The sequence below is a fragment of the Tetrao urogallus genome, assembly GCF_951394365.1.
Source record: "Tetrao urogallus genome assembly, chromosome: 16".
Taxonomy (NCBI): domain Eukaryota; kingdom Metazoa; phylum Chordata; class Aves; order Galliformes; family Phasianidae; genus Tetrao; species Tetrao urogallus.
Window position 1 is genome coordinate 10,022,887 of NC_136829.1, and position 13,843 is coordinate 10,036,729.

At 56.7% G+C, this 13,843-nt stretch overlaps 1 protein-coding gene across 1 annotated transcript; it reads left to right on the forward strand.

The window, feature by feature from the left end:
• Nucleotides 1–3,809: 3,809 nt before the first annotated feature.
• SAMD10 (sterile alpha motif domain containing 10) lies at nucleotides 3,810–9,806 on the forward strand (the record flags this gene model as incomplete). The annotated part of the gene is given in 6 exon segments (XM_079543348.1): nucleotides 3,810–3,863; nucleotides 3,866–3,956; nucleotides 5,608–5,801; nucleotides 7,627–7,795; nucleotides 9,287–9,427; nucleotides 9,742–9,806. Coding segments are annotated over 6 exon segments (714 nt in total).
• Between the last annotated feature and the right edge of the window lie 4,037 nt (nucleotides 9,807–13,843).

A 13,843-nucleotide genomic window follows, 5' to 3' on the forward strand; every position in this document is an offset into this window, starting at 1 on the left:
CCTGGGAGGTGGTGTGGTGTCAGCTCAGTGCTGTGCTGCGTGCACTGCTGGGGCTGTCTGTGCTCTGCTTTAAAGAGGGGCAAGCTGAGAGAGGAAAGACTGTGCCCACACGGTGCAGAGGGATGTGTGAGCTGAGCCCCATCCGGAGCAGCTCCTGCGTGAGCATCCAAACTTTTGCAATTTTTTTTACAACATTTTGCAAAATCTTGTGGTGTTTTTTACAAGGGCTGTGTGCTGAAAGAAGGCTGTGCCACCCAAACACGAGCCGCTTTACTGCCGTAGCAGTGTTAGTTTTTGTGCACAGCCTCATTCCAGCTCAGTGACACCGTGGCACACCTGCTGTGCTCTCAGCCCCTGGAACTCTGCTCAGGACAGGGTGTGATTTTGGAGCCAGCATTCCACAAACATGAGTTTTTCTGATCTTAAAACAAGGGCAGGGCATTGCTCAGTGTTGGGATGGGTCTGCAACAGGGATTGCTTTGCAAAGGGAAAGTGCTCCCAGCAGTGCATCATGGCACAGACACCTGCTTGCCCTCATCCTGGATACACAGCTGGGTCCCAGTCCCCATCCACCAACCAACCCATGTGTCTCCAAACCCAATGCTTGGCTGCAGTGGGCTGGAGGCAGCTGGGGATGTGTGCCTGGAGGAGGTAGGGGCTGAGTCTGGGGCAGGGGGTGGGGGATAGAGGAGGTATCACTGGGCAGTGGGCATCAGTAGGGAGCAGGGATCATTGGGAATTGGGTATCACTGGGGATCAGGTGCAACCGGGGACTGGGCACGGCTGGGAATTGGGTATCACTGGGGGTTGGGCATCACTGGAGGTTGGGCATCATTGGGAATCAGGTGTCACCAGGAATAGGGCTTGTCGCCATGGCTTGGGAGATCACCGAGTGCACGGCAGCAGGGACTGAGCATCACCAGGCAGCAGGCAGCACTGGGGATCGGGCATCACCGGGAACTGGGCTCATCAGGAACTGGGCAACACCGGCGATTGGGTGGGACCAGGGATTGGGCATCACTGAGCGGATAGCACCAAGTACCGAGCATCACCGGAGACAGAGCATCACCGGGCAGATATCACCGGGGATCGGGCAGCACCAGGACCGGGCAGCACCGTGCTGGCGGCGGGGCGGCGCGGAGCGGAGCGGCGGGCGGAGCGCCCGGGGGTGGCGGAGAGCGGCACCGCCCCCGGCGCGGGCACCGGGGCGGGGCGGGCCCGGAGCTCCCGGTGCCGGCGGCGGCGCTGGGGGGCGCGGGGGCTCCGTCCCCGCCGGAGCGCGGCCCCTTCCGAGCGGAGGATGAGCTGCGGCGAAGCCAAGGACATGGAAGGTAGCGGCGGTGGGGGAGGGGGGGGGGAAAGGGGGGACTCAGGTGCACCGCGGGGATCAGGTCCTCCTACCCGAAACGCGCGGTTTGTATATCCGTCCTGGGGGCTGCCTCCATCACCCTCCTGTCCCCAGCTCCTCCCTCCATCCCGGTGTACGTCCTCCATCCTTGGTGGAACGTCCCCTCTGTCCCTGGGCTCCGTTCCCTCCGTTAATGAGGCTCTGCCCCTTCATGCCGGGGTCCTTCTCCCATCCCGGGGGCTGCTTACCATCGCCCCTGCAGTGTCCTCTCCACCCCATGAGTCTGCCCTCTCTCCCAGGATTTGTCCTCCATCCCCACGTGCTGTCTCCTCCATTCTGGGGGTCTGCACCTTCGTTCCCATACGCAGCCCCCTCCATCCTGGGAAGGTGTGTGTCTGTCTGTCCATCCCTATTTTCATCCCCAGTTTTGGGGATACCAATGAAATGGGCTCTTGGACTGGAGAGAGGGGGTGCAAGGACAGGAGCAGGGTGCTGAGCAGGCTGGGACACCTGGGAAGAACTCAGGGACATGGAATGGGCTCTCTGCATGTGGTGTGTCTGTGCTGGTGGCTCCTACCAGGAGATCCTGCCCTGCCCACATCCCTGTCCCAAGGTGATCAGGGACCCCTTGGCAGCGTCCATGGCCTCAGCAGCACAGACACCCACAAAGACACATACAGCCATGGGAAGGACATTGCCTTTTGTTCTCTTCCTCCTCCCTTCCCACTTGGCTCCGTCCCCGGCCATGTGAGGGGCTCAGGCTTTCACCTTCACAAGCAGGGAATTATGAGGAAAATTATGGAATGGTGTTAATGGCAGCAAGGGACTGAGCCGGGTATGCCTCAGGGGTGACCTGGAGAGTGTGAGCTCCATAGGGTCATTGCTCTGCTTTGGGTTTGTTTCTGTCCTGCTCGGGAACAGCAGGAATTTGGGAATGTCTCAGGGCAGGACCTGGTTTGTAGAACATTGTAGAAGTCCAGCTTCCAGCACTGTATACCATGGGGGTCTCAGAGAGCATCGCTGAGCTCCAGGGCTCTGTGCCAGCAGCAGCTCTGCCCTGCATGGTGGTGAAGCCGCAGGGAAGGGATGGAGGAGCCTGGGACAATGGCAACGCCAGGCAGATTTGTGGCTCATGTAGACACTGCTGAAAGTGAGACAAATCCCTCAAAGAGCGGCCCTGCGAGCAGAGCTGTGCTCAGCTCCTCTATCCCAGGGGTTCCTGGAGAGCTCTGCTCTCAGCCCTGTCCTCACCTCGAGGAGCAGCAGCAGCAGGCTGAGCACTCCAGTGAATCCCTGCCACAAATCCCCCTCTGACTGCAGGAAAATCTCTCGCACCATTTGGTGTTAAATGCTTCTTCCCCTTGGAGACACCAAGCACACCAATGTGGGGTTTGTTCCCTGCAAAGCAAACGTCTCCCAGGGACTGCTGTTGCAGTGTCACCCCTGGGAGCCCCTTCACTCCCCATAGCAAATATGTCCCTGCAGCAGGGCAGGAATGGGGGACATTGATGGCATCAGGGGCACAGAGCAAGCTGTTCCTCACACCTCTGTGCCATGCTCCTTGCACCGTTAACACATGAACTTGGGTTGCTTGCAACTGCATTCCCTGGGGAAGCACAACACGTGTGTGCAGGCACAAAGTGCATTTGCAGGAGGTACTGATCCCGCTGCCCAAGGATGCACTGGCATTCAGGCATCCCATCCTCAGCTTTCTGTCTCTGTGCCACATTCCCAGGAGATTCCCATCCATCTCCCCCTCCAGTGGTGCTGCTGCTGCACTGAGCTCCTGCAGCACTTTGCAGCCATCCCTAAAAGTGGCCAGAGGGGGAAAAACACAGAGAGACCGTGTGCAGGGTGAGGGGAAGGCACGGCCAAGTAGCAGCACGGCCTCTGCACTCCATGCCTGCCCCACGGTGCTGGAGGAGTGCCCAAAATGCATGAAAGCCACTGAAGGAAAAGGAGCCAGCAGCGATTCCCAAGGCTGCAGGCACCCATTCCGTGGAGCAGGGCCCACAGGCTGGGGGGGAATTCGGAAAACCCCCTGTTCCCAATGGGAGCAGAGGAGCTGCGCATCCCAAGCAGGGTCCTAAGGCCGTGCCTGGCTGTGCCATGGCTTTTCCTGGCCACGGTGTGCTTTGATGCCCAACTGCTGCTCACTCGGTGCCAGCTGGCCGAGCCCCCCCGGCCCCGCCGCCGGATTAGCCGGGAGCACGCGGGGAGAGCACGGAGCATCTCTCCAAATCCAACGGCGAGGGTGGGATTAAGGCCCTCGGGCTGCCGCTTCGCCCGGCTGCGCCTCGCTGGGATGCCCGGCAGGGGACCGGCAGGTCTGTGCCCCCCCGTGTGAGGCCGGCGGGGGCTGCTCAGCCCGGAGCTCCCGGATGCGGGGCGAGCGTGCGGCCGCCGTTTATTGGCAGAAGGACGGAGGCAATCAGCGGAGGCAGTCAGGTGTGGAAGAGGCATGAGGGGAGGAAGGGATGGAGCGGCGCTGGTGACAGCCGGTGCCGAGCGCTCGCGCGCATCTCTCCTCCCGCCGGGATGCAGCAGGGCCGCCCGTCCCTCTGCTGCGTCGCCAGCATCCGCGGCTCGCAGGGCGCACCTGAGCCAGGTGAGGGGGCCCGGGGCTGGGGGACGGTGCGGCATCCGGAAGGGATGGGGAGGCTCGTTTGGTTTGGTTTGGGAGAGAGGGATGCGCTGCTGGAATGGGGATGAGAGGAGAAGATTTTCCTCCGTTCTGCCTTTCCTCTGAAGATGGTCCGTGGCTCTGGCACTCCATCCATGCAGCTCTGCCCTGCGCCATGGTGAAGCCACATGGAAAGGATGGAGGGGACGGGAGTTCTGGCTCAGCACTCCTTCAGTGCCCATGATGGGCACCTGGAGTACGCGGGGCTGGGATGTGGGAGTGGGGGGCTGTGAGGTGCCCCCTGCACAGATCAGAACCCCAGCTCTCCCTGCTCACTGCTGTTCCGGGCTCATTTCCCCTATTGCTTCCCCCCTCTCTCCCATCTGCTCTCGCTGGCTTTCCTGCTTTGCTTTGAGCCATGCTGCAAGAGGAGCAGAGATACCCACATCCTGCTGCTCCGTGAGCCACAATGATGGCACTTGGAGCTCCGTGGTCATCTCTGGCTAAAGGTCCCCGTGGTGGCAGAGCCCTTCCACAGGGACAGCCCTGGCACAGCTCCATCCCTGGGCACAGAGCATCTCTGTGCAGTTCTAATCCATTTGCTTCCTGTAAACCCCCTGCTCCCAGGGCAAGACCTCGTTTTCCAAACTAACCTGAGCAAGAGCAAAGTTTTAGGGTCGGGCTGCTGTTTCCCAAAGATGGATTTTGAAACTGGGAGGCCAGGAGGGGGCACGGCATGGCACCTGCTGTCCACGTAGCTGGGACACGGAGCTGCTGCTCTCCCAGCACAGGTGCTCATGGTTTTGTTCAGCTCATACCCAACCATCCCCTTTTCTGGCCCCACGAGAGAGGGGTTGGGAGGCTGATCCAAAGCAACACTCATGGAGCCAACTCTGACATTCCGCTTTTCACTTCCCATTTCCTACAGGATCCAACACATCCAGCCTTCAGACACATTTATTTCTGTCCTGGCTATAAATTCCACAGGCAGCATTTACATCCCACCTTCCCCTTGCATAAAGGTGTGTGGGAGAGGTGAAACCTCCTCCACTCTGCACCCAGTGGGGCCGAGCAGCAGCAGATCCCCTCCAGCCCTCCCAGCCCTGGTTATTCTCAGCTGCTGGTGCTTTCCTGCTCTGCTTTAAGGGGTGTTTGGAGGCAGGTGAAACGCAGATGCTGCTGCAGATCAGCGCTGCTCATCCCAAACCATCTTCTACCCACACACCCCCAGCAGCATCTAATCCCCTTTGGCCTGCAGGAGAGCTTTGCATCTTCATTGCAATGCAGTCAAACAAAATGCACGAGCTGAGCTTACAGAGGTAAGGGCAAGGGACTGAATCTGGCCATGGTTGCTGCAAAAGTGAGCGCATTGGGGTGCATGCATGCCCCACACACCCCCAGCTCCAGGCCAACCTGCACCCATTGGCGTGCCACTGGTCTTCTTCTCCAACCCCCTGGGAACAGCTTGACTCCACCTGGTCTCTGGAATCCAGCTGACTGGATCAGAAAAGAGCTTCCATCAGAAAGAGGCAGATGGAAAAGGACAGGATACGGCTGGGCAGCTTGGAGCTAAAAGGGGCATTTTTGGGGGTCCCGGGTGCAGGGCAGACCCCTCTCACCCCCTTTCCTTCTGCAGCTGCTGCCGCCGCCGCCGCTCACTTCAGCTTCTGCCGCAGCCTCCTGGAGCACACGGTGTCAGCTGAGAACCTCAGCTACCGCCTGCAGCGCAGCCCCGGCACCAGCCTCACCTGGCACGACGGGCGCAGCCAGCGCGGCGAGGGCAGCCGTGCCATCAAACTCCTGCGGCAGCCGGGCACAGAGGGCTCCCAGGTATTGCTGGGTTCCAGGGTCAGGATTTGCACTGCTGGGTTTTGTGGTTCTGGGCTGTGCGAGGGTGAGCTTTGCATTGTAACTCCTCCCCGCTCAGAGCTGGAAGTTGGCACCGTTCTGCAAGTGATGCGCCAGAACCGAATTCCTTGTAATGCTTTAAAAGAACAGAGGACTTTGTTATGTCTCTTAGGAGGGAAATGGTCGGAACTTGGCTAAAACTGGGAACTTTATGGCACTCATGTGAGCAATGAAGCAGTGAGGCCAAGGTTCCCACACCCCCTGCTGCCGTGCTCTGTGCTGCCATGGGGAGAAGTGGGACAGATCTTTGGTGCTCTGTAAGCCCGAGCATAAAAATCATTGTAGCTTTTGGTACTCTGTTAACCCAGGATGCTGAGGGAGCAGCAGAACCTGGCTCCTGTGCTCATGGTGCCTGTGGGCTCGGGGTATTGCTGGGGCCCTTCGGTCCCCACCACCTCCATGTCCCCTTCACTCCCAATGGGGGCACAGCACAGAGCAGAGCAGCTTCCTGGGCAGCAGCTGTGCCTCCCAGTGCCTCCCAGTGAGGTTTGGGAGTGAGAAAGCTTCTAATTGTGCCACAAACAAGGGAAAACAGCCCATGGAGTGGAAGTGACTTCAATTGCTTGCTTTGGGTCCTCACACTGCTGTGTGGGCTTCCCCCATCCAACCCCCACTGCTGGGCATTGTTGCTGCCTGCTCGCCTCCGTTCACGGCTGAGAGTTCATCAGAGAGACAGCGCAGCTCAGCCGCCTGGAAAAGCAGCCCAGCATCCATTACAGCCATCCCCACGTCCTGCTGCTCCCACTGAGCGCCTGCACCCAGGGCATAGGGCTGCAATGTGCAGGGGTACCTGCAGCACAGGAACCTGGAGCACGGATGTAGCCCCCATTTGTGAAACGGAGCTCGAGAAGCAAGAGGATTCGAGCACGCTTCTGGCTGGGGAAATTGCGGGTTGTCAGTCACCTCTTCCTCAGTGCCCCCGAGGTTAGTTGGGTAATAGCTGCTGGGAGCTCACCATCATCTCTGTGCGTGGTGGTATGAGGAGAGAGCTCAGCAGCAGCAGGCTCAGCCCCTGCACTGCTTACTGCTGCATGGAGGTGAAACCAGAGCCAGAACCCAGGAGCAGAAGCAGGGTGGAGGGGTGCAGCATGGCAGGGGGATGCAGCATGGCAGGGGGATGCAGCATTGCTCCCAGCCCTGCAACTCACTGGAGTATCTCTGACCCCTCCGCCCTCCATTTCCTCCCATTTGACATCACTCAGGGATGTGCCATTCATTTCAATAACCGCGGGATGTCTGGAGACCCTGTTGCACTAATTATCTCTACTCCTCTATTAGGCATGCTTAATTAGCCAATGTTCACACACAGAGGTCGGTGCTGGCACACTGCAGTCCAAGCGCTGCCGACCTTTCTGATGCCAGCAGATTCGTAACTCATCCCCTTACTGTCCAAGACAAGGAAGAGGAGTTTTCCAGGAGGGACCCTGGAAATCCAAACCTCTGCCATTGCAGCACAGAGGGAGCTGCCTGGCTCCGTACACTGCTGTGCATTCAGTGTCACCTCCTGCCTCTCACATCAGGACTCAGGTCCCTCCATCTGCCACCAGGGCAGAGCCCATAGGACCCAGGTGATGTCCCCAAGGGTGGTCCTGCACTCTTGCAGCACTCCACTGGGCTGGGAGGTGCATGGTGAGCTGGGCCTTCTTCCTCTGAAGGAATCATCTCTGGGCAGACGGGGCAGGACCCATCGCAGCATTTTGCACCTCATAGTGCTGAGCCCCACTGACACTTCCCATCTCCCTTGTAGGGCCGTGGCTGCGATCACTATGGCATCTACCACACCAGCCCAACGCTGGGCAGCCTTACCAAGCCAGTGGTGCTGTGGAGCCAGCAGGATGTGTGCAAATGGCTGAAGAAGCACTGCCCACACAACTATCTCATCTACGTCGAGGCGTTCTCCCACCACGCCATCACAGGTACTGCTGCTACCCCCAGTGCCTTGTGCTCATTGCATAAAGCACTGCTCCAGTCCCACTTCTGCCCAGTTCATGACTGGGCAGAGCTCTGAGCTGGCCAGCCAGTGTAAAGTGCAGTGCACAGAGCTGCAAGCATCATCCTCCCTGACCCTCAGTGTCCCCTTTTTGCTGGGACCAGGGATGGGCTCACTGGAGTGGGGCAGCTCTATGCACAGCCCTATGCCCTTGAGGAATGCAAAGCCCTAATGCAAGAGCTCAGCGAGCCCTCCGTGTGAGAAATAAAGGAAGCATTAGCTGGGGAACAAGGACAAAAGCTGGTTGTGAATGCCTTACTTAATAGCCCCTGGTCTGGAGGAGAGTGGCTGGATGGTGGCGGCGGCATTAATGGGTTTTGATGGGTGCCCTGTTTCCCCCATCCATCAGCCCACGTGGGGTCAGGAGAATGCGTCCTGATGCGGGAGGTGGAGTGGAGAATGGAGAAATGGAAAGCTCCTGCCTGCAGGGACAGGGAACCTGATTGCTGGGGCCAGCACTGGTCCTGACACTGGTACCTCAGCCTGAAGCCCCATGACCTCCAAATGCAGTAGGCCAGGGACAGGCTTCTGTTCTGTTCTGTTCTATTCTATTCTATTCTATCCTATTCTATCCTATCCTATCCTATCCTATCCTATCCTATCCTATCCTATCCTATCCTATTCTATTCTATTCTATTCTATTCTATCCTATCCTATCCTATCCTATCCTATCCTATCCTATCCTATCCTATCCTATCCTATCCTATCCTATCCTATTCTATTCTATTCTATTCTATTCTATTCTATTCTATTCTATTCTATTCTATTCTATTCTATTCTATTCTATTCTATTCCCTCCTTTCTGTTTTTCTCCCCTTCTGCTTCCCTTCCATTCCCTCCCTTCCCTTTGTTTTTTTCCCATTTTCTCTGTTCCATTCTATTTTCTTATTCTATCTGACCCTGCGCCACCCCATCCTATCCTACCCTAGTTTCTGTTCTGTTCTGTTCTGTTCTGTTCTGTTCTATTCTATTCTATTCTATTCTATTCTATTCTATTCTGTTCTGTTCTGTTCCGTTCCGTTCCGTTCCGTTCTACTCTATTCATCCAATTCTACCCCACCCCACCCCTCCCACCCCACCCCATCCCACCCCATCCCATCCCATCCCCTCCCCTCCCCTCCCCTCCCCTCCCATCCCACCCCATCTCCTCCCCTCCCACCCCATCCCATCCCATCCCCTCCCATCCCCTCCCCTCCCACCCCATCCCATCCCATCCCATCCCATCCCATCCCATCCCATCCCCTCCCCTCCCACCCCATCCCATCCTCTCTTAGGATTTGGTTCCTTTTCTCTCCCTTGTTCCCATTACATGGACACGCACCCCAGCTGATTTTCATGTTGACAGTGTCCCCAGCCACTCCCAATGTCCCCACGGTGCCTGTGGCCACTGGGCAGCTGCTGAGCCTTGTGCTTGCAGGTCGGGCTCTGCTGAGGCTCAATGGGGAGAAGCTGCAGCGTATGGGCATCGCCCACGAGGCGCAGCGGCAGGAGGTGCTGCAGCAGGTCCTGCAGCTCCAGGTGCGTGAGGAGGTCCGGAACCTGCAGCTGCTCAGCCAAGGTAGGACTGGGACAGGAAGGGGAACCATGGGGAGATTGCAGCTGTGGGAACAAGGAGAGAAGTGGGTGTGTGAGCTGGAGCATGATGAGCTGCGCATGGGCTGTGCTGCTGGGGGATGGGTTGTGGGGTACAGGCTGCGGTGCACAGGGATGGGTTGTGGTATGCAGCACAAAGTCTGTTGGTGGCAAGGTGCACTGGAAGGGTGGGATTCTCCCAGGCAGGCTCCGACCCTGCAGGCTGTTCATTCCTTGCTCTCCCCTCCTTGTTCCAGCGTCTTTCGGAAATGTCTCCTAGCTGATCCGTCTGTTTGGCAGATTGTACCAACACTGTGAACCGAGCAGCTCTGGGATGGACTGTGCACTGCAGATACGAGACCTGAGCAGCATGCTTGGAATACGAAGAGACAGCTCCCAAGCCACTCCAGGGCTTTTCTCTTTCTTCTCTCTCTTTCTTTTTTATGAATACATTTCTGGGCAGAGATGGGATGCTTTCTTCAACAGACGTGGTTCCCAGCTGGAGGAAAATTAGCAAAGCAGTCGGTGGGACAGGTGAACTTTGGCCCGTCTGAGCCTGACGGGAGAGACTGCAAAAAGAACCAGCAACGGGCAGGGCTGAGCAGTGTGGGCAAGTCCAGCACGGCCATTTGTGGGATAAACAGGAGCTGCACATGCGATGCTGATGCCTTTGCACACGAGTGGTGCCCAGTGCTTGGAGTGGCTGGGAGAGCTGCGGGCTCTGCTGGTGTCAATGCCTTGGAGCTTCGTTCTCCCTTCAAACTGGGCTGTCTTCCAGTGTCCTAGGAGATAACGTTATCGGCAGCGAATAAGATGACCCAACCAGGCAAAGAAATTAAAAGCAGGGCAGTCACCAGTGCCTGGCTCCACTTTGTGAATTAAAAAGGGAGCTGAGTCAGCAGCAGTGGAAGCCCAGGGGTCAGCACGTTCCAGGGGATGCTGCACAGGAGATGCTCCACGTCCTTTCTCTGTCCTCATCCATATGCCTGGTTCCCCGCTCTCTGGTCCCAGGCTCTATTTATTCCTTCCCAATGCTGCCCAGGCTTTGTCCAGGCCCTTTTGCAGAGGTCTACCCCTCCAGAGCTCTTGCAAACTCCCAACCCTTCAGGGGGCTTTGACAGTGCCATCCATACCAGCACCGTCCCCAAATCCCAGCTGATGATTGAAAGGAGGTGACATTTCTAGACGCATCCCCCAGTGCCCAGGGACACCCCAGGGCTGTGGCAGAGCAGGCACCCAGGTGGCACCGCGCACCACCTCCTGCTCTGCAAATAAAGTCAGACTGTTGTTTCCATTTGCTGCTCTCCTACTCGTCCTGTGATTCTGCTCATTCCCTGCCCCCCAGCTAGGGAAAACAAAGTGAAAGATTTCAGCCACTGAGTCAGGGAATATCCCAACACCGTCCCTGTGGGAGCACTATGGTGTGTGAATGGAGATAACCCCCCTCCAAACATGGGGCTGCTCAAGGACTCATTTGCAGGGACCCCACAGCCCTGGGGGTTTGCTGCTCACTGCCCCTTTCCCTCCTCCACATACACAGAAATCTGAATTTCCTCCTCCTCTGCTGATATTGACCTTTTTAGAAATGCGGTGAAATTGGCTCTTCTCACCTCGCTAGAACTTCACAAGCAACAAAGCTGAGCGGATTTATTGAATTTTAGAAAAAAGAAAGAAAACAAGCAGGAAGAAAACCATCCCTCCTGCAGCAGCAGGGAGCTGCTGGGACTCCCAGCTGGAGCAAAACACAGTGTGTGGGGCCTGATCCCGGCCAGTTCAGGGTGCATATTTGCTCCTTGCTGTGCTGTCATGCAGAGCAAAGCCCCGTGCAGAGCAGAGCCCCCATGCAGGATGTGGCCCCGTTGCTTCTGCTGTGAAATCCCTGCACCAGATCAGAGCCCACCATGCTGCCACCCCAGCCCTGACACTGGGCACTGGGAGAGGGTGGCAGTGGGGTGGTGGCAGTGGGTGGCTGGCAGTGGGTGGCTGGCCCCATAGGAGCAGTGTCCTGGAGCAGACCGTGGTGGCAGGGCTGGAGATGTGGGTGCAGTATCATTAGAGCTGAGATTTTGGGGGAGAGCTCCGGAGAGGTGAGGGGGCACAATGGCTCCTGTCGTGTTGCACCCAAGTGGTCTGGGGGCAGTTTTGCTGTCAGAGGGTCCCTCGCTGGGACCCCAGCTCCGGCTTCGTGTGCCACCTCCGCCCGTGTCAGGCTATGCTCCAATTCCCCTTCTGCAGCCAGAGACCCGCTGAGCTGATGGAAGCCAAAAGCAAACCCCGCATCAGGGCTGCACACCCCGTTCTGCCACTGCTCTGCTATTTCTGCATCTGGTGCAGCTGGAGCGAGCTGAGCGTTCTCCAAGGCTGCATCGGAGCACGGGTCCGCCTGTGGGCAATCATCTGGCGCCCTCTAATGCCTCTGTGTCCTAAGTCCCAACGTCCCATATCCGAAGAGGACCGGGGCCGGACCCTGCTGGGATGCAACCGGAGCTATTTCCTCGCTCTCGGCTATATTGTTTGCAATAAGCAGGACAAAGACGTATTGGGATAAAAAATAACGGGCAGCTTTTTCTTGCTTTAAAAAGGAAAAATGCAGCAATCCCTTCCCAGTGGTGGAGGCTGCTTGCAGATTGCAGCAAGGCTTCGCAAGCAAAAAGAAATTGTCAACACCGACACAGTTGCACGTAGCAAATGCATGCCTAATTTGTCCAAGTAATTACTGTGCCTGCCTTGATGATACAGATATCTTCAGAACTGAAATGCTGCTGATTGCCTCTCTGATTCAGGAAGCGATCTCCCAGCATTCACATTCATGCTTGGCTACAGCCACAGCCGCAGATATCCCTGCTGCGTGCAGCTATGGGACACTGTTTGCTGATGGATTTCAGTGTCTGCTCAAGGGCCAAACTGAGGCCGGTTGCATCTGCTGCCCTTCCCTGGTCAGTTATGTGCCCCAGCTCATCAGGAACCTGTTCTCCCATCAGGTATCTGCTGGACTATCAGTCACAACAGATCCCCATCCCCAAGTCCTGGTTTCTATTCCAGGGATCTGGTCCCCATCCCAAAGCCCTGGTCACCATCTCATATCCCTGGTCCCCATCCCATAACTTTGATTGCCAACCCAAAGCCCTGCTCACCACCTCAAAGCCCTGCTTCCCATCCCATATCCCTGGTCCCCATACTCTTGACTGCCATCCCAAACTCTGGTCCCCATATCAAAGCTCTACTTCTCATCTCATACTCCTGATCCCCATCCTGAAGCCCTGGTTCCCACCCCAGAGCCCCGATCCCCATTCTGCACTCCCAGTCCCTATCCTGGATCTCTGGTCCTTGTCCCTGTCACTGCACACCCAGGACTAATCAATCTCAGATCATTGCTAATGAACTTGGGAACAGTGTTGGGATGGATCAGGTGCCACTCAGGGTGAGATGGATAATATAATTAAGATTTCCTCAAAGGTCCTGTCTTTCTTACCTCGTTAATTAAGCTGATGCAAGTCCCTCCATGCAGAATGCATAATGAGAGGCTCCACAGACAGAGCTGTCTGTAACCAGGAGGTGATGTTGGCAGAAAGGAAGCACTGGGGACATTTTGGCAGCCCCTGGGGCTTTGCTTCCCCTGGAGCAGCATCCTCCATCCTCTGTACTGCAAAACCACAAGAGCACACAGGGCAGAAGACACAGGCAGGGATGAGCCTGGGGTTGCAGGAGGAGGTTGGTGATGTTCGGCTTCCAAGAGATGCAGGAAGGAGTTGGACTGGGAAATGCTGTCCCCAAGGCCCAGGCACATTCTGGGTACTTGCTTTTCCAATGGTGAATTATGATGATGAATTAATGGCCTCTTAATAAGGGTGACAGTTCCCTTAATTAGAATGTATCAGAGCGGGAAGAATTGCTTCATTTCATATATTTTTCCCCGTGTAACCTCCTTCACTTTCAGGTTCTCATTTCCAACTCCTGAAGGACTGCAGTGAGCGATGCCCCCAAAGCCCAAACTCCTCCAGGCAGCACCAGGCACAGAGCAGAACAATTTGGGGGGGAAAACTTGGTTTTGACACATCTCCAGGCTGGTTTGGTATGGGCTGTTTGTAGCGGGTCTCAAGTCAAAAGCCCCAAATCACCAACCTGCAATCAGCCACTTCATTTCCCACCAGGTAATGGCTCCCTGGGGATCATGGAACATCCTGTGCTGGAAAGGACTAGTAAGGATCATTGAGACCAATTTGAGGGCATCTTTACACATTACTGCTCTGTCCCCAAACCCACTATCCTCATCTCACCCCACTGCCCTGGGGCAGCCCTAGCATTGACCCCCCAGCTTGGGACAGGCTCCCCAAAGGGCCAATGATGCCCTATAAATAACTAATAGCAGCGCAGCCGTAGGGTTTCTCCATTAACTTCCCCT